Source organism: Perna viridis, chromosome 14 (assembly GCF_037379345.1).
Source record: "Perna viridis isolate PV_CMFRI_1.1 ecotype Kerala chromosome 14, ASM3737934v1, whole genome shotgun sequence".
In the NCBI taxonomy this organism is placed as follows: Eukaryota; Metazoa; Mollusca; class Bivalvia; order Mytilida; family Mytilidae; genus Perna; species Perna viridis.
The window spans coordinates 419,186-442,895 of NC_142458.1; the positions used below are offsets into that span (position 1 = coordinate 419,186).

At 34.1% G+C, this 23,710-nt stretch overlaps 1 protein-coding gene across 2 annotated transcripts in view; it reads right to left on the minus strand.

Annotated features, from left to right (window-relative positions):
* The window catches only part of LOC148597653 (uncharacterized), a 29,124-nt gene extending 15,046 nt beyond the window's left edge, over nucleotides 1-14,078 (minus strand). For both annotated transcript variants that reach the window (XM_088562332.1, XM_088562333.1), the window contains exons 1-11: nucleotides 13,791-14,078; nucleotides 12,133-13,369; nucleotides 10,893-11,011; nucleotides 9,896-10,205; nucleotides 9,664-9,731; nucleotides 9,021-9,071; nucleotides 5,256-5,339; nucleotides 2,902-3,185; nucleotides 2,473-2,558; nucleotides 2,106-2,206; nucleotides 1,214-1,317 (exon numbers count right to left, since the gene is read on the minus strand). In XM_088562332.1, the coding sequence (XP_088418458.1) occupies nucleotides 13,064-13,369; nucleotides 13,791-13,865 (381 nt within the window). In that variant the 5' untranslated portion in view covers nucleotides 13,866-14,078 and the 3' untranslated portion in view covers nucleotides 1,214-1,317; nucleotides 2,106-2,206; nucleotides 2,473-2,558; ... (5 more) ...; nucleotides 10,893-11,011; nucleotides 12,133-13,063. The remainder of the gene's footprint in view (nucleotides 1-1,213; nucleotides 1,318-2,105; nucleotides 2,207-2,472; nucleotides 2,559-2,901; nucleotides 3,186-5,255; nucleotides 5,340-9,020; nucleotides 9,072-9,663; nucleotides 9,732-9,895; nucleotides 10,206-10,892; nucleotides 11,012-12,132; nucleotides 13,370-13,790) is intronic.
* Between the last annotated feature and the right edge of the window lie 9,632 nt (nucleotides 14,079-23,710).

Here is a 23,710-nt window from a genome sequence, read left to right on the forward strand (position 1 = left end):
AAGAAACATTCAAATAAAGTTTCATCTGATTCTGAATAGTAGTTTCAAATAACAGGAGGATCCCAGGAGCCTTAATTGCTCACCTGGTTGAATTTTGTCTTTCAAGGGCAGTAAATTTAAGAATTTCTATCATAGTTTTCAAGATGATAGGTGAAAACTGTAAAAAAAAAACCTGTCATTTTTCTCTTTTCAAGGGCAATAACTCTAACAAGGAATCATCAGACAAATTTTATCCTTCAAGACTTTTTTAGCCCTAATAATATGAATCATTTCAGATATTAGAAGAATTTGGCTAAACCTAACGGTTTTGGAGATATATCCAAAAAACTATTGTCTGACCCCTGTTCTATTTTTTGTAACAGCAGCCATGTTTTTCAACATATCAAAAATCCCCACATCAGTTCTATACCCTAAGGAACATTCAACCAAGTTTGGTTCCAATTGGTCAAGTAGTGTCAGAGGAGAAGATTTTTGAAAGAAATAACATGAAAAATTGCAAAAAATGTTTATAAAGGGCAATAACTACAACATGGCTTACCGGATTAAAGTGAAAATTTAGATAGATCTAATAATGCTGAACACTTTAACCCAGTCAAAATTTAGCCAAACCTAACAATTTTGGAGATATATGCGAAAAAACTATTGTCTGACTGTTCTATTTTTAGTAATGGCAGCCATGTTTTTCAACAAATCAAAAATCCCCACATCAGTTCTATGCAGGATACCTCAAGGAACATTCACACCAAGTTTAGTTCAAATTGGTCAAGTAGTGTCAGAGGATAAAAGTTTTGAAAAATTGTTAATAACGACGGAGACGGACGCCAAGTGAGCTAAAAATGTCGAAAAAAGGGCAATAACTCACACATCAGTAGACATATTTTCATGAGAATAACAACTCAGACAGCTCTCATCATGCTGAATACTTTTATCCTGTCAGAATTTGGCTTAACATACGGTTTCGAAGATATATGTGAAAAACTGCTGTCTGACCCCTATCTTCTATTTTATTTATGGCAGCCATGTTTTTCAGCAGAGTCTAAATCAAAGCAAAAACTTTGTGCAGGATACCCTACGGAACAATCGTTTTAAGTGTCATCCTAATCCATTCAGTTGTCTCAGATGATAAGACTTTTGAGAAATTGTTAACGATGACAATGACGGTGGACGCCAAGTGAAGGCAATAGTTCACATGCCCTACTAATTTATTACTTACCTGACCAATAAGGAAGGACTGCATCACCTCTGTAATCACTGCTGGGTACCTATAGCAGTGAGGCTACTGCCTGTATATATACTGTATACAAGCCCTTCACAAAACTGTAAGATGCAAAAAAAAAAGCTTTAATATTTCAGTGTCCTTGAATGAAAAAAAAACTCAGGAAACTTTAAGCTGACAAAATGTGAAAGGTGGGTAGTGGCCTTAATTGACATATTACAATTGAATTAAGATTAAATGTGAAATTACTGAGCACATACTGAGTATTTTCCGGACTATAAGTCGATATTTTTTTTTCAGCAAAGTGTCAGCCATGACTTATCGTCCACTTATAAGGATTTTTCAAGAAAAAATGTTCATTTACAATGCATTTCATTAGATTTGTTCAGTTCACTTTTGATTGCTTTAATTCAAAATTTTGAGTAAACTGCAATCAACGAAAGCTGTCACTCAAACTGTCAAACCGGCAATCGAACTTTAAGATCAGTGCTGCTTTCCATTTTGAATGAATACCATGATAAATAATAAAAACTTTGAAACCGTAAAAATATATAAAATATTAACAAACACAAGATGATACGTTTTTTAACTGGAAAGACATTATTGAGTGTTCCGGAGTTATCCGTCCTTTGATATGCAAATTTATACCCATTTACGGTATGTCGTAACACATAAGTAACATCGCTAGAATATATACTGTTAAAAACAAACTACTCAACTCGGATCACAGCTAACACCTACAATATACATGTACATGTCTGACCCTCGATTTATCTGCCGAATTCGACTTTTTTTCGTTGATTTTGGTCAAAATGAGGCAATTCGACTTGTACTCCACATTGACTTATAGTCCGGAAAATATGGTATATTATTAAAACAAGTACTGTACCTTCCATAAACTGGGAAATACTTCCAAATACATTTTCCAAAATGATACATGTATGTCCTGTTTAGTGGTGACCTTCACATTAACAGCCTTTAGTTCTAAACCTGTAAAAAAAATACATACAATTGTCCATACACAAACATCATTTTTCATAAAAACAAATAAATCTAGCCAACAATAACATTTTATCAAATAATACATTCATTGCTAGAAAATTCTTATGGGCAGGTCTTGGAGGGGGGCCCATTTGCCCATTTATACCCAAATTTTGCAGTATTATAAATATAAAAAAAAATTCCACTTCCTTGATTTTAATCAACTTTTATCATTATAAACACCATAAAAAAAGGAAAATATGAAAAGTAGAAACCTTCTACTAGGTTGAACTGTTCTTCAAACAATAACTTCTGTTTACTGTTTCTTGACCTTCAGTAAACATCCATTGGTTCTGGTGACCTGTAAAATATACACAAAACCTAAATAAAGTACACACTTTTATATCAATTAAGCTTAGGATTATAAGTAAAACTGATTCTTACATTACAATTACAATTACAATTGTTAGCAATGTACTGGATTTAATTCTTTGTATCAATTTCTGTCAAAACTGCTGTCTATGGCTTTCTAAAAAGGGATCATAGTTTTTGTTTTAACTATTAGTTCTTGTCCAACTTCCTTATTTTGAATCTGACTAGGAAGGATTCATGAAAATAAAATACTCTCTACTTGATACTTGTTGTGAACAGACTGGGAGACACCAATTTCCTCGTTAGGTTTTTATAAATTTAAGATTACTTACGTATTGACCAATGTAAAGAATCTGTAATCGTGTTGCTCCTGCTTTGTGATATATTGACCAGTATCCTCTGGGGGCCATGTTGAGAGGTTATATCACATTGAGCAGGGTACCTTGGTATGTAGTCAAGACTTACTACATACAAAAGGGCAGTATCACTGAAATCTGTGGACCATAATTTCAGTGAAGATAGCCAATCATTTGAGGCATTGTTTCCGCAGAAATCCTTCCTTGCTTTACTCTGGCAACACGATTTTCCCCCTCAAGCACAACATGAAAGATATAGCCTGCAGCAAAGGTAAGTGAAGTGTAAGTGCATATTTTTGTATTAATTACTTTCATTGAATGATCATTCAGAAGTGATATAGAATGCTGATTGATTTTTAATTTGAATACATGTCTGTCAAGCTAAATTATACTTTAATCTTGAAAAAAAATTAAAAAGCAGAGGACGCTTACCCTACCGGTGCACCTGGTCCATGCTCCCAGTTTTTAGTGGAGTCCAAGTTGCTCATTTGCTTTTGTTGCTTTGTATGTATGGTTTTGGTTACTTTATGTTCTTTGTTGTGTATGTCTGTTTTCCATGTCTGGTCTTTGTCCCTGGATTACATTCTTTTGATTACCACTATAATATTGGTTCCCTTGATTACTCTTATATCTAATAATTATTTTATCATTGGCGGCATAACTGTAAGATTAAGAACAATATCACATACAATAAATACTCACATTAAACCGTATTTTGGTGTGCATTGTGCGCACTTTTTTTTACCAGGAAACTAACTTCAGAACACGGGGTGTGTATAATACACCCATACATCGTTTCAACACATTTTTACAGACCTTAGATCAGTCCAAAATTAACGACCTCGAGGGAGTCAATATTGAATCAGAGACCAGTTATGAGCTGCAAAAGCATATTTATGGATTTTTCATGAGTTTTTCGTTGACTTGTTACCTTTGTAAGCATTGATTGTCAATAAAATCTTCTTGAACAAAATCTGGTTTTGATTTATAACCTCCCAAAAGAACATGGCAGACTATGTTTACAACTGCCATACTTTTATTTTTGTGTATCGAATAACAATATAATATGTATATAATTATGTCTTTACGATGTATACGACTATTCCTGACTTGTGGACCAACATTTTGTCAACATTTATCTCCCTTTGGAGCGGGTGACTATTTGGAACATGCAAGGTTTTCCATCCGATATCAACGATACTTTAGAAAATCTCGAAAGTCAAAAGGGAATTTCTCATTCTACTGACCCTGCCATAAATTTTCTTTACCCGGAATACAAATGAAAATCATCCTTATGTAACCTACCAACAAAATGAAACACCCTGTAAATTTTAGAAACACTGTTGTGTTTGTTTGCTGGGGATTCCATTTTCATTTCAGTTACCTCTTTTTTCTGCACCCGAATCCAAACATCGATTAGAGAGACTTCGAAATTATACCTGCTCTTACGGGAGGTAATTCTGCAAAAACAGGATAAAATATGCCTGCATCCCCAGCTCCATAATAGGGAATACAACTTGTTAACGATTTGAAATAAGTAATTAAAATACACACAAGTTTTAACAATTTAATTACTAAATAACAAAATCTTCGGCACATTGCTCATAGAGCCCTAAAATATTTCCATTGGACAAAGTAGTCGGTTATAAAAATATATTGTTATTTACGCATAGTATTGAACTCTACTTCATAGTTATTGGATATTCTACTTTTTGAAAACATTGACTTTCTTTTTTCATTGAACTAATATCAAAATCCTTATCCAGTGTAAATACTATAATTTTTTAACACAAACCCTTTATGTATCCCCGACACACATCAGAGAAAATCCTGCATCTCATTATCACGCTTGGCCGAGCTATCAACACACATGCCCTATTTGATGACCGTCTGCATTGTTCACTCAGACCCCTTAATTGATTGTAGTAAAAACAGTCCTTTTTCTAGAATTAGCAATTTTCAGAAATTGATTACTCTCAATAGAAACTTTTCAAAGGTAATCAAAACGTATGTCCAAGACAATTTCAGCTATTGTCTACGTTACGTATTTCTTACTCGAACAGTAAATGAATACACATAAACACTGACAAAACAGATAAATACAAAAGTAACAAAAACAATATTCTTTAATGAAATAAATACACAAAACAGACGAAATGGTCCCTTCTATTTAAAAATAAAATAAAGCCAGTAATGTTCGTGGTTCTATACATACATCGGTAAAAAAGTTTTTTACATCAACTTTTAAAGGAAAACAACCCTGCGCATTATACACAAATGCGCACTATACACACCAAAATACCGTAAAACACATCTAAGACTAATGTTACCTGATCCAATGTTGTGACATGCTGTATATCTTCATCTGTGTCTTCATCTGTTTCTTCATCTGTGACTTCATCTATTTCTTCTGGCTGTATCATAAAACTTTGGTGTTATGCTCAGGAAAACAAAATCATTTTTACAAAGTACAAATTCGAAGTGTATAATTCTACCTACAAATCATGCAGGGAACCAAGCAAGTAGTCCTGCTGGAGCTTTCAGTCCCTTTATAAGACCAAATAAAGGCGGCTAATGAAAGAAACACTACAAAGTACCAGAAACTTGTAGATTGTTGCATGCAGCAGGATGGAGTCCATGGTGACTTGAAATAGAAGTTGTATAAAGAGGCTTTGCAGGGCAGTCATTGTGGACCTTGGTATTGGTAGGGACTGATTATAGAAATGTGCAGAGAGACATCCCAATGGACTTGGAGGAAGAAAGAAAATGTGTGGGAAAGTGCAGAGTACTGATGAACAGTTATAGTAAAAAGAAAGTGCAGTGTACAAGTGAACAGTTATAGTAAAGAGAAAATATGTGAGAAAGTGCAGTGTAATTGTGAACAATTATGGTAAAATGAAAATGGAAAAAAACACTCAGTAACTTAAGAACATAATAGCAATTACACCAGGAGAATCAGAATCATGTAGGCCATCCAGTTCCAGGTTCAGACTGGTCACCTGAGCAGGCGCACCTCTGGATGTTGTGGAATATCACTGAACAGCCAAGGAAGAAGGACGCTATCTGGTGATGGAATAGGATTAGCATCCATAAGTAGTTATAAAGGTAGAGGAAGACAATAAATGATTCACGTTTACCAGTGTAACACAATATTTTGACAGAACTCTATAGATCCCAGGTTTTTTTTCCTGGATTTTGAATGCTTTAGTCACTTTAACGTGAGAAAATGAGGCCCATTTTAATGGTATATTTTTAAAGTAGTATTTGACATAAGATATTTCAGTATCATCTGTTATTTACAGCACTGTGAAAAGACATTAAATAAAACTTAAATATACATTACATATGAGTAAAGCACATTATTTTTTTTTACTATCATGTAAGCATGTTTTCCAGACAATCCAAATAGCAAATATACCTGAGACTAAAAAAAAAACCAAACTCCCCACCCTTTAAGAATCATCAAAAATAGAAATCATTTTAGGACACTCTTACACTTAATCGGGGACTATATATGCGACGAGACTATTCACTACACTGCTCCATCGGATCAAATTGATATAGCCTAGCTGGCCGAGTGGTCTAGGGCGCTGAGCTTTGTGCAGGCGGTGTTGCCATAGATGTCACAGCGGTATATATATAGCAAGATTTCAACTGTGCTTTTGGGATCCAGAGCGAGTTATATGACAATTTCACAGTTATATTCAGTATTGGTCTCTGAGGAGTTTATTGATATTGCCAATATGTAACTACAAAATGGAGTAACACCTGAGTACTCGTCATTATTGTCATTCTGAAATCTTTCATCAATGACAGTAATGACGAGTACTAGAAAAATCACTGAATCTTTTAAACCACGTTTTCAGCAGTTTAAGTAGTACATGTATTAAATTTAGCAGAAATATAAAAAAATTAAGACCAGTCACAAATTACCTGCATATCTATACATGGATAATTATATTTATTAAAAAGAATTATTTTTAAGTGTTGTTTAGTCAAACTTATCTTCAATACTTAAAGCTAAATATCTAATAGGCAACAAATCACAAATTTGGGACTTTTCCCCTATAATTTCAACCCAAAATAAATAGAAGAAACTGAGGCACAACATGCAAGCAAATGTCAGACATCATTGACGAACAACGGGATTTGCAGCCAGATGACTAGTATTGTAAGGAAAATCTTATGGCTACTTCCGAAGAATGTTCATGTTGCTGGTAAAAAAAATTATAGAACATTTCGTGCAATTGCAAGCTTGACAAGTCATCACGTTTTGGTGATTAGATAAATATGATCGTAGAAATATTCACGGAATATTCTTTGTTTATATATTATTTGCAGTACTTGTATAAGTACCAAACCAACGTCACGAGCCAATCGGAATCTATTGGAAAAAAATAAATAAACTCTGGCTATGGTCTTCCTGCAAATAGGAGAGTTCTAGAAGATGGCTATCCACTTAAATTTCAAGGATTTCAAACTTTGCATAGCCTTGAGCATTTTATAAAAGCGCATTTTGTATTTAAGGTTATTTATTTTTGTTTACGTGGGTATGATTTAGCATAAGAGTCTAATTTAATGCAAAGGTGGTCTTTCCCTTCAAGTTTTGAGAACTTTAGGTTTGTGTGAAATGATCCGTAAAAATCAGCTTTAAGGTTTCTGAGAATTCCAACCAAATCTGAGCATTTAAAATTTTTGGCAAAAAAAATCAGTTGCCATGGCAACTGGCAACATATCTTTCCATTTTTTTGCATAAATTGTTCAGCATGCAAAACACTATCTTTGTACCAAATTTCTGGTTCCTAACCAAATATTTTTCCAAAATAATGCAATGTCCTATATTTCATACATGTGAACCTACATTGGTAGGAAAATCTACCGCACCATAAACAAAGTGTCCCAAATTGTCAAATTCATGTTTTTCCTAATTATTGCACTTGATCCTAATAATTGTTTTGTAATTCGAGATTATCCCCGTACTAGTGAATTTTTATGATTTGGTTTGTCTAGGTTCACTTACAAATTCACAAGTTCAATACGTAAGTACATATACTTTTAAAGTTTGTAATAAATCAATAGACCATGACTACAGGGGCATATACATGAAAATGATATGGAATTTTAATTTTCTTTGTGATGCTAATGCAACTTAACAAAATACCATTGACCTGGCATGAGGAGTTAACCGACCTAATAAAAAAACTTAACATTAAAATTTTAACATGAAATTTCAACGTCAATAAAACATCAAAAAGATATGCAACTGTATACCTAGCAAAAGTTATACAGTGATTCATGTTTAACTGACTTAAAATGTATGAGAAATCTTACCCTAAAATTTTAACAGACTCTGACTGGGGCATAAAAATTGATTACAAGAGACAGATTGTGATGTAATGACACTGACACTAAAAAACCATACTTTAGTCCATAAGTGATACAAAAATTCCTAATATAAGAAAATCAATAGACAAATAATGGTACCTGTATGTATATATTCTACCTAAAGAATTTGTGAAATTCTGAATTAATTAATTTGAGACAAATACTGTAATCTGATTGGTTAAAATAATTTTGTTATATCTCAATGGATAAAAAAAATATTGACACGCCCCTATTCAGTTAAATTCAGAGACACTTTTCTCATGTTTAAAGATAAAAATATGTTTTAAAATTAATTTATAAGAATTGGCTATGAAAAAAATTTTGTCTATTGAAAAAGAACAAATTTTCCATGTGCATATTTTGTTTATTGCACTTCCTGCAATAAACAATATGTACATGTATTTACGTTATTTTTCAATAGACAAATTTTTTATCATAGGCAATTCTCAAATAGCTCTGAGTTATCCAGCAACATTGTTTATTTCTTATAACCTAACTAAAAATTTCTGACATCAGTCTAGATACTTCATGGAGCGAAATGAAAATAAATAGTATTACTCTGATATGGTTGAATATAAATTTTCTGACCCTCCTCAGAATCAGATCGTCATCCCAAAGTTTGCACAGATCCATTCTGTCAGGCATGACAAGAAGCATCATTATTGTTTGTTGTGTGATATAAAAATTATTTGTAATTAAGTTTCACTTACTGGCACAAATCCACCTAAGTGCAGTTCCCCCGTCTTCTCAATGTGGTTCAGCTATAAATTAAAAGAAAAAAATGGATACATATGTCATAAAAAGCCAGGAAATCTGATGCTACAATATACCAGATAAAAACATTATTTGTACACATACAATGTATGTACTTGGCTTAACATGTACTTAATTACAAATCTAATGTCTTATGTCACTTGCACCGAACACCCTGGCTACTCTTCGTGAAAGGATAGAATTATCTTCCTTGTATCTTATTACTTTCAATATCTTCAAACATGACCTCTTTTAAGCAAAATTAAGATTTACGAGGGCCTAAACATGCTTTAAAAACCTGCTAATCCCATGTCTTTCTTAGGAAAACATTGTCACAGTTATTACAATCTTGATTCTATCATCCCCATCTGCATACATGTATTTATATTGCCTAGCAGTTTGATATTGATGTAATGATAAAAAAAAAAATATTTCAGAGGTTTATTACCAAAATGAATAGATGGACAAATCTATATGGTAATTTCTTCTACCCCTAACTTAGAAGGGTATTAAAAAATAATATATGTAGTTAATAAACTGTTACTGAACATATTCATATATAATAACTGACAAAACAAGCTTAGCAGCATTGTTACTAACCTTGACCTGCTGGTATCCACACCAGTGTTTCCACAGTGTCAGAACCACTGTGTAAGAATTGCATCAACCTATCATAAAAAATAGAACTTCATTACCTTTTAATTGAGAACAGCAGACATGTGATCCTTTAGAAAACAAAAATAAAACAAGTGTGCATGTATACATGTATATTAAACAGCTGATAGAGAATACAAATTGATTTATATTTATGTATCAATAAATATCAACAAACCTTTTTATGAAAGGGTCTACTCTTTCAGCAATTATGATGATTTGCTGTCTTTGGAACCGTGGGATGCAATTCTGTAGCTGTCTTTCCCCAGGAATCAGACTGAATCTTCTCCCGCCAAAGACCTCACAAGAAATCCCCCCAGATTATCTTGCAAGTAGGCTCACCACCCCATTCAAGGTTAGTGGTTTTAGTAGTATTAGTTGAATGAGAATGGACGAGTGTTTTGAAATGAAGAATTCAGTCAGAGGGTCCTGTAACCTATGGGAACTTGGCTTCCGAAGCTTGCTGTTCTGAGTACAGCTGCCATTTTCTGAAATAAATAAATCATCTTGTAATTTTGGAAAACCATTCAATAACATGATTGTTGGGGTTCAAAGCCCGAGCAGCAATATTTCAGCCATATTCAGGTGATCATTCAACAACATGTATTAATTGTAAATGAAATGATGCAAATTCAAATGTTACCTTAAATATATATATATATATAAGCTGGTACATTTATATTTTAAGGTCAAAAATTCTAATAGGGAGACAAACAACCTCAACTCAATGAATATCTTACTTAGTATAATCATATGGATATTTTTTTCAATTAAAAGCTTTTTTCTAAAACTACAAGATTTTAAATTATACACATTAGAAGCAGCTTAAAAGTGCTAATTGCTACATTTAGCCTCTTCACAGGCAATAACTCAAATTTGGAGTTGCCACACAAGTTGGACTCAATAATGAATACAAATGTATTTCAAGGGCTTAAGCTGAAAAAGCATTTGTCACATTTTATTTTCCAGAATTGATAATTTTTATTGATAAAAGTTGTCATCAGCATACTAATGACACAGTTTAAGTACATACCTTGATACATTTGGTGACAATCCACTGAGTAGTTAGAAATGAAAATAATTTAAAGTAGGTTAACTACAACAGATGATGACAATACATGTACATTTAGCTCAGGTGGACTGTAAGCTGAAAAATGCAACAGTGAATACTTTACCTGACGTATAAGCTTCTTTGACCATAAGACAATGGCTGACCTACAGGAGGGTAGGCTGACCCTTTCTATTGTACATGGTGGACTGCAGGGGCTTCCACCTCACACCACTCAGAATGTACCTTTAAAACAAAAAAAAACTTTTTCAATTTACAAGGTGTAAAAATCAGTATTATGAATGCACTGCTGTGTGAAGTGAGCTCCACAGACTGAAAACATACGTTTGTGAACATGTACATCTGACAGCACAATTTGTGGAACCAACAAAAATAGAATAAAATACACACATGTAGCCATCCACACATGCATGTGCCGGTACATGTAGTAGTATTTGTTCATGTTTACTCCTAATGTACATGTAAGTTTTTGTAATGTACTATGCCATGACAATTTAATGAAAATGTGTGTCAGCAAATAAAATATTCAATATTAAATACAATAACTTCATGCTTATTTTCTATGACAAGTTCACAATTATGTGTGCATGTGTGTATGTGGTGGGAGCTATGCTCTAAAAGTCTTGATAATAAACAATTTGTATCATATTATAAATTGGAAAGAAAACTGGAGTGCCCCCTTTTGGGCATTTTCAGATTATTTATCATACAAGGATTTTTACAGTCTACTGTAAAAATCCTTGGTACATACATGTACATGTATAGATGTATACATTTACATAAAGTAGGGTCTACTAAAATTTCTTCAAGTACATATGTAGTTAGGGAATTTATATTAATACACACTCCCTGATGAAGTCAAGATTAGAAATTTCATATCACCAAATACCCAGTAAAAATTTGTTTTATTAAGCTATTGAGCCATGAAATAAATATGATCTTACTTCATGCTAGTGACAAAAAAAATTAAATTAACCACTTGGAAGGAGTGATTTAAATTTCTGTTAGCGATAGCTCACCAATTAAAATTTTCAAAGTTATCTATACATACATGTATTTCATGGGAGAAACCGGCTCTCCTGAAGCAAATTTCTTTTTGTTTTTAATGATTGAAAAATAAATGTTACAGTTTCCAAACTTTCAACTTTACATTATACATTAATCTGTATTTTGAGTGCCATAGCCGGGCCAAAGCAATGTGGAAGTCTTTCATAGCACAGAAAAGGGGGAATGACTTCTCGAAATTGAAATTTTAACTTACTAAATAACCAATACTCACAGTGACATCGCCTTAAAACAAATCATTTATAAATATAAACAAACAAGTGACAGATAAAATCACTTACCTTTGAAGCCAAGTGACAGCGCTGTAAATTTCTTTTTTATACAACATGTTTCCTACTCCTTTAATTACTACTGCCTTGTACGATAGCAGATGGCCAACTGACATAATAGCGGGAAATTTGTAGATAGAAATTACAGGAGCCAATAGAATTGCAACAGTGCTAGTGCGGTCCAATAAGAATTAAGATTATTTGAAATAAGGCCCGACATAAACCGAAAATGACCGAATTAAGACGATAGGTTCAGTTGTTTTCCTACGGAAACTGATACGAATTCGTGGCCTGGAGATAAATTAAATATTGCCCGAAATCAGGTCATAAAAAATCCAACTCAACATAACCCCCAACAGGCAAAAATGACCTGCAGATAGTAGCCTGACGGACGTATTGCTTTTCCGAAAATTTTGGGAGAGTCAGTTTTTTTGGCTTTTCCGAAAATTCTGGTTTTTGTTTTACTTTTCCGATTTTTGTTTTGTTTTTGTTTTTTTGTTTTTTGTTTTTGTTTTTGTGAAAATTATTTGCAGGTGAGATACATGTATTGGCAATACGAATTTTTATAGAAATTCCATTTATCTTTTCATCAAGATGTTACGAAATGGTTGAATATTACATATACTATAACACATATTACCAATGGCAGCATTTATTATTGTAACATGAATCTTCTTTTTTCCTTTGATCTTTTTATGGAATAACATAGAGACGACAAGCATGTACCAAAATGTATGCTCTAAATTGAAGCAACCAAATAATATTGCATGAAAGGTCACATGGGCCTATATAATGCAATGAGGAAACAGCCATGAAATAACCAAAACACTAAAACCAATATTGCATGGGTAAGCTCCGCCTCTTTGGGAAAAGATTACGCCTACAAAAAAGCACACATACAAATGTCAATTTTATTAGGTTTCATATAATAAAATACAAATCTTTAAATCTCTGCAGGTTTTCTTTGCCAGACAGTGTTTGCGTTCGTTTGAGACGATATCAGCTTTTCTATATCCTCATCTGAAACGGGTGCGATGAAACGCTCCGGTTCGACATTCTCATCTTTGAAGTCGGTTAGTAAGAAATCTCCAAGCCCAAACGTGCCCAAGTGGTAATAATCCACAGCTTGCGAAACACTCATGTCATAAAATGGTTCAATATTTTGATGAATTTGCGACAATCTAATATTCTCCTCTATTGTTGCCAACGCATCTGCTAATGATATATCTTCCTCGACATCTTGAAGAACCTGCAAAACAGTAAACAATCGTTTTAAAAAAATGAAATATCTATATTTCCAAAAATTAAGGGCCAATATAGGGCATATAAATGACATCACATCGGAGAAAAATTTCACCGATTTCCGATCAAAAGCACAGGTATTTTGGGCATGGACCCTCCCCCCTTTTTGGGTCCCAAGGTAAAACAATAAAATCTTTTCACTTGCGGATCGTGTGGATAGTAGAAAAGGTATTGTAATCGACTGGTTATGGAGTTTTGAGACTTGTTATATGCCTACATATTGTAGAAAATTGTAAATATGGAAAAATAAATAGATTTTTTTTACATTTGGGCCTAAAAAGGGGGTCCATGCCCCGAATAGTTGTGTTTAAAAGCCTTCAAAAAGACAATAAGCGTAAATCTGTCTAATTCAATTAAAAAATACACACCTGAGAGAGAACCAAATCATCGCTTTCTACATTTTCAATGTCAAGCCAATCTGGTAGAGAGAATGCGTCTGCCATACTGCCTACTGTGCGGGTTATTAGATTTTCCCGCCAAACGTTATTTTTTTTCTGCACGGACTGTCATGGGCGTGTCATTCATGTTATAAATCATTTATAGCAACGCCTTCCTCGTTAGCCAAATGAACTTCTCACGCTGCGCGTTCGAAAGTTTATTTGTCTAACTCGGAATACTATGCTATAAATATAACGTTCATACAAAGTAAACTACTATATCATTAACCACAAAAAAAAAGACGGGATATTTTGACATTCGAATCTATTTACTGATTAATTACGTTTCCTCACCGTAACCGTAACATTATTAGTTTATTTATCTGGTCGCCATTTTGAACAGTCTACGAGTAGAAATACGTCCTCCAAAAATCATGTTTAAATTTGAAAAAAATAGACACGTTAATTTAATAAAATAACTTTGAATCATAACAAGTTATATACCATCCATCATTGCTTTTGTTTATTTAAATGCAAATAAATAGCTATTTAACTCCTTCACATCACCAGACTTTGCGAACTGATCGCGCGACAATGTCTAGATGCAGATCTATGAATAAATATCCAGAATAGTAGTTGATATATTATTTTCAATGGTCACATAGAAAAATAAACACTATATAGATACTAAGAAACATTTATTTACTCAAATAATTCCAAATTACGTGCTCTCTACCACTCTTTGTGTAGTAGGACCGTTTTGAAATGTTAAGTCAATGGACTTGTGTGCCCAAGTCTAAAGTACACTCTAAAAATGACCAAAATCCCGAGTCAAAATGGGGATGATACCCTAATAAAATAACCGTGTTAAAATGATACGTGTTACTTTTGCGATTTCAGGAAGTAAACTTAGTGAGTATTGTACGCATGCGTACATGCCTTTCATTTTTTTTAACGGGAGGCTTTTAAACTACTTTATTTAAATGAAAAACCCCGTGCAGGTCCGTGTGTTCAAAGAATAGGCCTGCAGCAGCTCTAAGCTTGTCGTAAAAGGCGACTAAATATTGTTCAGAACCCTAGCCGGGGGCTAGGGCGCTCTGCCCACAGAGCAACTGGGATGTGTGCCCCAGGCCGTGGAATGGGGTACCCCTGGCGTGTTACATGCTGGGGTTGTCAGGCTATAACACGGAAAGCCTGACCGCAAACCATAGTGGTGCACCGTGTTGGGAAAGATGCCACGTTCCTCGCACGTTAAAGAACCCTACCGTGGTGTTCTCCCGGAGTAGGAACCATAGGGCTCCGCCACAGGAGGCTCAATTGCCCGACCCTACCCACCTCTCCCTATTTCCAGTGGTAATCAAAATTTATCGACCCCATTGTCCTTGTGTCCCATCCCTTTTTCATTTCATCATCATTTCATGTTCATTTTATCATCAATTTCATGTTCATCGTCTGAATATAGCTGAAATATTGCTGCTCGGACGTTAAACCCCAACAAACAAACAAACAAACATTTAAATGAAAAACTGATAAATTTGTCAGATATTTGTTCAACTGGTAACAGTCATGGATGAAATGGGAAAGCTGAAAGTCGGTGTCAAAGTCGACATTCAAAGAACGGACGGTAATCTGCACTTATCCATATGACCTAAAGCGGTTGCTAATAACTCCCCAGCATGACTGGGCTTTTCGTCATTTACCATTTAAGCTAAGCATGTTGATTTATGTGCACTGTACAGTAGACTTGTTATAGAAACGAATGTGACGAACGTGTCTATTTGTTTCGTTGGTTTAAATTAAACAGGTTGGAGTAACTTTCAATTTATGATGCATCAGCCTGATGGGCCTTCAGGGATTTGATGTTACAGCTAATACTAGATACTGGGACTGGTCACTCCTTACAAAGTCTATATAATGTACAAAAGTAAATATGGCTCCCGGTCTAAATACTGGGTCAACTTAAAACATGAGATTTATATTTGACTTAAGCATACTGGGGAGATAGAAATTATTCAGGATTTTAGTTACAGAAGTTAATTATATTAGGAAGGCAATGACCTTGGCTTAAGTGCAAGCGAAGTCTGAAGCAAAAGTATCTGGTTCCCTTTTTAACAAATTTGAAATTTATGCCTTTTATCATTTTGCCACCTTTTGTTAGGAATTTTTCATCAGTAATAAATGGGAGACGGCAAAGGGAATTCCAAATATTTGTAAAATAATTGGAAGAACCAGGAATGTCAATAGAAGCCATCAACCAGCAAAAATGGAAGGTTACTAGTTCATCTATTGACTGCTACTCTATTTTTAAAAATGGGTGAACTCTTACAAAAGTTTCATCAGTTTACTTCCTACTTATTATATTATTCATGCTACTTAAAATACTACTGATATCCCACAGAACTGTTCCCGGTTCAGTGTAAATTGCAGGGTTTTATCAAGATCCAACTTGAAGTAGCTTTTCTAGATGTCTTTTAAACTATTATCTAGCCTACATTTTTACTATTTCTGACGCTTTAATAATACAGTATGTATCCCGATAAAGTGTTTTGCTTAGACAAAAGTTTCTCAGGTGTCAGTATAATGAATTTTAGACAAATTTCTATACATTTATGAGCTGGCTTATAGAATTAACAAACTTATTATGACAAAGTTATGATGGAAATACTGAGGTAGGGTGTGTCCACAAAACACTAAAATATAATAAAAATTTCAAAATTTTCCTGTAAAAATCAATAATTACTTATTAGTTTTCAGTAATTGCCCCTGAGAAAATTAATGAAATTAGTCGCCTTCTAACTTAATAATCCTCTTACTGACAAGCAGACATATGTGTCCATCACCAGCTCGTTGCCAAGCAGATATATATATCCTTTTTAAATGAAAAGGAACTTGTATCTTTAAATCTCTTTCTTTCCTTGCTATCAATGCATTAAGGTGTAGTGAAATGCACGTATGACTGTTTAAATATATAATAGAGTAATCAAGGGAACCAAGGTTATAGCGGTAATCAAATGTAATCCAGGGACAAAGACCAGACATGGAAAACAGACATGCACAACAAAGAACATAAAGTAACTAAAATCATACATACAAGGTAACAAAAGCAAATGAGCAACTCGGACTCCAACATAAACTGGAATCATAGACCAGGTGCACCTGCAGGGTAAGCGTCCTTTGCTTTTTCTAGAAACATCCGCCGAGTTGCTCATAAAAAGTCAAGTACATAAACATGATTACATAATTTCATTAATTACGTCATGAACGCTGACTTCCAAAGATCTACAAAGTATTGACACTTTCAGAATTTAAACTTGACAATGTCTGACTTTGATGACTGATGGTTTTTGACTTAGGACAACAGAAAAGGTGGTGAGGTTGATGTTGATGAGCCAGGCAATAAGACCTGAGTCACTCACCTTTGGAAATCAGACAAACTTATATGATGATTAATCCATTCAAAGTGCAGATGTCAGTCCACATCTGAAAAAATCCTTGTGCAGAGATAAAGCCTTCTTCATATGGGTATTATGAAAAAACCGACGTTGAATCAAATCATAGTTTCATACATGTGTACTGGCAGAAAGGATATAAATTTCAATTATTCAACATGCCAGCGCGTGGCTTGGTATTGAGAGAAAATCAACACATTTCAGAATATGTGTAATAAAAATTTGCCCTTATATACTCAAGTATAAGTTGATCCCTCCAAAAATTGGACCCCCTTTCAGTCTCAAATTTCTGGAACTTAGTCTTGTCCCGCTTATAAGTCGGGCTGATATTTGGCAGTTGCATTGCTAATATTCCTGAGTTACAATGAGTATACCTGTTTGTTTTGCTAACTTCAATAAATGTTGAAATAAATTAAATGGTCAATTGTTACAGAACAATTGAAAGGTCTTTCCCACCAATTCTCTCTTGACAACTATCATGTTCATGAGAAATGATCTTTGTTTCACGGCTAATGGCTTATTGTGTTCTAGCCGGCTCGATCTATTTCTTGTATATGTTCTAAAAGGCGAGGTTTTTGACAATTATTAAATTTGCAAAACAGCTCTGATTCTTATAAGAACGATGAATTCTGCAGTAACTGTGTTGTAATAAACTATTTTTTCCTGTCAATTCCATCAATACAATCAGTTGAGAACAAAATGAACTTGTGATTTTCATGAAAATAGATAAATTCAAAGGGAGATAATTATAAAGTATTGCAAAGCAAAAGGTCTCAATCGTCACTTCCAGGTCAAATGGCCACCCCTCTATGAAGTACTAAAACACACTTAACCTAGAATTATGCATTGTAAAGGTATTACTTGAGTGTGTATTGAACAAATGTGGTCAAAATTAAACTCAGATTGTAAACTCTTATTTCGTACTATTAAGTCTCTACAAAAGTATGAGTATTTTGTATAAGTGTGAATAATGTGCCTCCATTGTGTAAGTTGGAACAACAATATCGGAAGAAAGTGATTTTACAAAATTACTGTCCAATAACTGTTTAAATATTTTGATAACCAAGAAGTCGGTCTCTGTTCTTGCTATTTTAAGGCAACTTACAGAGTAAATGAAAATTGATTCAGTACAGGAGTACTTTGATTTTCCTATTTAAATGACAATTGAAAATTATTAATACATATTTATTTGTCGTGATATTCTCGCTATGCTGTTGTTTAAATGTTAGGCCATACATGGGATTGTTTTGCATTTAATGATCGTAAATAGTGGTTTTTACTGTTAAATAGCTGGACACTCCCGATTTAGGTGCCCATGATATGTCTAAGGCCACTTTTTAAAATTAATCCATTAAGCCTTGTTGGAGTTATTGCCCATTTTTTGACATTTTTTACTATTTTATAATGTTATTCCTTTCAATTTCCTTGACCAATTAGAATCAAACTTGGTATGAATATTCCTTGAGACAAAAGCTGTGTTTAGATTTTTGATTCACCTAAAGACATGGCTGCTGTCACTAAAAATAAAACATAGGGGTTAGATAGCAGTTTTTTGCATATATCTCCAAAACCGTTTGGTTTAGCCAAATTCTTTCAATTGCTGAAATGATCCTTATTATAAGGCCTAGAAAAGTCTCCAGGGATCAAATTCATCAGGTGACTACTTGTAAGAGTTATTGCCCTTGAAAGATTAAAAATGTCTTTTTACAGTTTAAAGCCAATATCTTGAAAACTATAGTTGCTGTTTTATGAGATAATGAGGTACGAAGTGATGCATGAATGCACCCTGAACCAAACCTTATATACCTTAATTGAATTTTAAGATATTGTGTCCAAATGAGTTGTTGTGTCCATTATAAAATGGGATTCCCTATGTTTAGTATGTCAAAATCTTGCCTGAAATAAACAGAGAACAGCAGAACTGCAGTTGTGTCGAGCTTGGCTCGTCAAAGCTTTGTATGTGACATTGTTGTTCTTCATCTTAAGACATTTTGGTGTCTGGACAATTACTTGAGTATAAATTTTACCAAGAGATCTACATGAAATTCTTCCACAGGGGCCATTCACCAATAACAGATTGACTGGCAAGTTTTAGGAATAATGGCCAAAAAAGGGACCACTTCAATGCCGGTCAAAGTTGTATTCTGTGCCAAATGTCTGATTGCAATATAAAGTCAAAGCCATATCAAGCCATACTCTCCTCAACTATTCATTATTCAACCTCTGTAGTTTTGTTAAGCTGTGCCCTGCTTAGAATTGTTTTGGCTTCTACTTTAGGTAAGAAGTTCATAGAAGGAACTATTGCTGTAGTCCTCGCAGAAATAACTTCAAAAGTTACAGAAACAGAAACTGTTGAATACTTCTAGCAGAGTACAGCAACTTGAACAAGTAAGAATTCTAATAGAATCAAGAGAAATTTTTATATAAGAATATTCAGGAGAAGTTACTTAAAAGGTTACTTCAGATAATCCCTTTACAACAAACAATGCAAGTGAGATGCTTTGTTCATTTGTTTAACCATTTACCTCACAGCACTTTCTGAGCTCTGCAATGGAGTTTACTTTGAAAAACCAAACAGAAAGATTACATGCAAATGACTGATTCGGAACGAAGAATATCTGAATGTACAAGGATTATTTTGAAAGTAGCCACTAGTAAATTAAAAATTAGCCAAAATAATGTATCAGTGTACTTAACTTGCCCCTACTGCCCCCACTAAAAAAAATAAGAATTATGACCGACCCGTTAAAATCTAGGGAGTTTTATGCACAGCAACATTGGAGAGATTACTTTTATATTTAGTGTATTGTATTGACATCATGGCTTGCACTGTTTCTCCTTTTTCCAGATTTCTCACACACATCTATTTCCTGTTTACCATATCAGTGCCTTACAGCAGGTATCAAAGACGCAGATTTAATCCCAATAAACGGAAACATCGTAATAACAATATAATAACCTGATTATAATTTCTAAAAACAATGGCCGTCATCAACTGCTAACCAAATTATGTTCAATACCAGTCACTAAATTACACACTAGAGGAATGTTCAATACCAGTCGCCAAATTACACACTAGAGAAATGTTCAATACCAGTCACCAAATTACACACTAGAGAAATGTTCAATACCAGTCACCAAATTACACACTAGAGGAATGTGATAATCTTTAGTTCAGCAGCACAAAATATAAAATTGTTCAAATTAGAATATCTTTCTTTTATTATAATAAATTGATTGTCCAGAAAATCACAAACAGTACTTTCTACAAATATAAATATTTTAATAAAGGTTTTAATTTTATTAACATTGCCGGTGTCATATGATATTTTGACCCCACACGAAATATTGACCCCAGGGTTAAAATGTCAAGTGATATCTTAACCCTGGGGTAAATATATTGTATGAAATATTGACCCCGGGGGTTATTTCATCATAACCCCCTTATATTTTAACCCCCTAGAGGATGTTTATATATCACAGCAGGAGGTAAAAATATCATTATGGGGGGGGTTAAAATATCGCAGCAGGGGGGTTAAATATCATAATTGTGGTTAATTTATCGCAGCAGGGGGTTAAAATATTGCAGCAGAGGGTGAAAATATAACAAGGGTTCTAATTTATTGTAGCAGGAGGGATAGAACATTGCAGCAGGGGGTTAATTTATCACACCAGTTTGGGTTAAAATATCACAGCAGGGGGACTTCTATAGATATGCTTACAGCACAAGAATTTCTGCTAGACAATATTTCTATTTGCTTTGGCAATACTATTTTACTCATATTTGTAACAATGCTTTGGATTTCAACAACAGTATTTTTTTTTTTAAATAACTGAGAAATTACTGCATTAACTTTTTTGACAAATATCACAAGCTCAAAAATAACATTCACAATTTTGTTTAACCAGTACAAGGTACTCATTCTCAAAAACAGATGTAAACAATTGTAATGTGGGGGAATCAATTCTCACATGATATTTTATGGTCATATTATTCATAAAACACAAAAAGCTGAGTACTCACCCAATTAGTTTACTAAACCGTTGAGTAGGATCTTCATACCCGCTGCAGGCTGCAAACGATGTTTGGGGCCAAATTGGGGGTATATTTCACCCTGTCTGTCTGCCCACAGCTTTTTTCTAAGAAGCCTGCAACACTTATGAAACTTTGTGGGATGTAATATAACCACATGGAGATGTGCATACTATCAGAATTTGAGTTGGGCAAAAATATAGAAATGTTGGCTGATAGATTTTTTTCAGCAAAACTCGGTCTGAAGCTTTGTCATCAACACCCCCTCAGTGACTTGCAGGGTTGTTATGAAACTTGGTGTTATGTAAAATTACCATATTGGGATGTGCATATTGTCAGGAATTTATGTTTGGGCAAAAATTGTAGAAATTTAAGTCATTATTATGCAAATCTTGGGTTGGATGCGTTGTCGGCCACTCTTCCTTAATGACTTGCTGGATTGTTATGAAAATTGATGGCATTTTTAATTACTACATGTATATTGATATGTGCATATTGTCTGTAATTTATGTTTGGGCAAGAAATTGTAGAAATTAGAGCTGTTGAACCGAGGTGTTTTGAAGCAAATCTTTAGTCAGATACATTGTCTGCAACTACTCCTGAATGACTTGTAGGATTGTAATGAAACTCGATGGGGTGTTAGATTACCACAGAGGTGTGTGAATATTGTCAGGAATTTATGTTTAAAGTCAATTTGTAGTCATATTCTTTTATTGTTTCTGTTTACCCTACATGTATCTTATATCTTTTTTTATAAACTTATTATTCTTTTAATAAAACTCCTTGTATCAAACTAGGGGAGATAATTTACACACAGTTGAATCACTTGGCTAATAATTAATCATAAAAGTTAGATTACATACATGTATCTCTATTGTTTTAATCTGATAAATAAATGATATTACTTTTTTTCATTTATAAAATCTGTTCAATTTTTCAGAAAAATCAAGAGAATACAGCATGTATTAGCAGATTAGAAAAACAGATGGGTATAAGATAAACAAGTACATGTATGTACTTTCATCGATAATACCTACCATTACTTGTTGGTGTTTTTCTTGCACAACTCTGATAAACTTTGAACCCTTATTTTGAAGTAGATATGCACATTTCGGAAACCATCCGGCGTGTTCTACCCATGGATCATCTCCAGCCTCCCAATTCCGAAAACCTCAACCACAAAAGAAGCACCGTGTGTAATCATTATATCCAGCGTAAAGGAAACCAGCTGTAGCCATCATTTTCGGTGTCTGGTCTAAATAACCAGGCCAGTTTTGGTAGGAACTGATTCGCACCTGAATTGGGGCATAGTTTGGATATTTTGGTTTTTCTAAATTGACACCTAAATTGTGTACGTCTTCTAGATCTTCGGGCTTGCAGATATTTGAAGCAGCCATAGATTGGTTTGTTTGCGTTAAGTCATTTCCACTGATGTTTGAAGTCCGGTGGAATTCACTTCTTTCGGTCTGCTCGTGGTATCCACTTTTTCTGGCAAATGACATTGAGTTACTTGTTTCATTCCTTGCATTCTCATATTGAGAACAACACGCTTCAACGCCATTTTGTGTTTGTGTTCCTGTATTTATGTCGGTTGAACTCTGCGTCGAATTATTTTTTATTTCATTTTGTAGGTCATTGACTGTACACGTAATCGCGGGATTGTGTGTATCTCCGATTCCTTTAGGAATCTGCCCAATACAGTTGTTCTGTATGGTCCCTGTTTCATCCTTTTTTATCACCAGTTCGTGTATTTTGTGCAATACTTGTATCCATCTTTTCCATTGAATTTCGTTCAGAGGTACCCCGAAAGGTCCCATTTCCTTTGACAGTTGACACTGTAGTTCGAGTAATATTTTGAGGAGAAACGTTTCGTAAATGGGGAGAGTTTGGGCTTAATCGCTTATGGATTTTGAGTGGATCGTCGCCTGAAGTCGAATTACTATGACTAACTCTACACGCATAACACATAACTGTATCAGATGGTCCCGTAAAATAAAAACCTGCTGATGCAAAACGACTAGAAAATATATTTACATGACGCGGAAACGTACTAAATGACGAAAGACGTAGCAAGTTATTTGACATTGATTCAGCTACCCCAATAGTGCTCCCGGAAGAAAGACTATCAAAGTAAGACGTGAGAGACACAGGCATAGCATGGCAAGTAATGTTTGGTATAGTTTCCAATACAAATAAGTTATCAAGGTGCGCAGAACCGAACTTGTTTTCAGTCATAGTTCCAAGCTTTGTTTTAGCGTTTTCGTTTGCATTTAAAAATGCACCTGGTTTTTCAAAGCATTTCCTAACAGTTGAGGTTATCCCTTTTCCTCGTTTGAGATTTTTATCTACTATTTCATTACTTTTTTCGAGCACTGACTTAATTTCTCGAAGTTCAGAAATAAAAACATGCGTTTTACAACTCCTCGCAC